At 42.2% G+C, this 322-nt stretch overlaps 1 protein-coding gene across 1 annotated transcript in view; it reads left to right on the top strand.

Annotated features, from left to right (window-relative positions):
* Positions 1-322, top strand: part of LOC119592568 (cytokine receptor-like) — a gene marked incomplete at both ends in the record, with an annotated part of 15,448 nt that overhangs the window by 419 nt on the left and 14,707 nt on the right. Inside the window, 1 exon segment of the mRNA XM_037941445.1 lies at positions 68-198. Within this exon segment, the coding sequence (XP_037797373.1) occupies positions 68-198 (131 nt within the window).

Raw genomic sequence — 322 nt, 5'->3', positions numbered from 1 at the left:
TTGTGCTAGCGTTATTATGAGAATAGTTTTGCTCAGATATACCTACCCTCCCGTCCCATGCCTTCAGTGATTATCCCGGCTGGCGAGCTCACGGCCGAAGTCGGTAGACCGTACAACGTGACCTGTCTTATAGATCCGAAACTAGGTCTGCAGGCTGAGGATGTGGATTTCACGTGGAATGGCTCACCTATTCCGGAGGTAATGTGTAGGATCTTAAGCGGCTTATAAATTACGTAAATTAGATGTATATGCAATAACTATATCTATTTTGTAAATTATGTAAGACTTTATTTAAAATGCTATAAAGCTGCTCCTGGTGGTA

This window comes from Penaeus monodon, chromosome 30 (assembly GCF_015228065.2).
Source record: "Penaeus monodon isolate SGIC_2016 chromosome 30, NSTDA_Pmon_1, whole genome shotgun sequence".
NCBI classification, from domain to species: domain Eukaryota; kingdom Metazoa; phylum Arthropoda; class Malacostraca; order Decapoda; family Penaeidae; genus Penaeus; species Penaeus monodon.
This window is presented reverse-complemented; position numbering and strand designations above follow the sequence as displayed.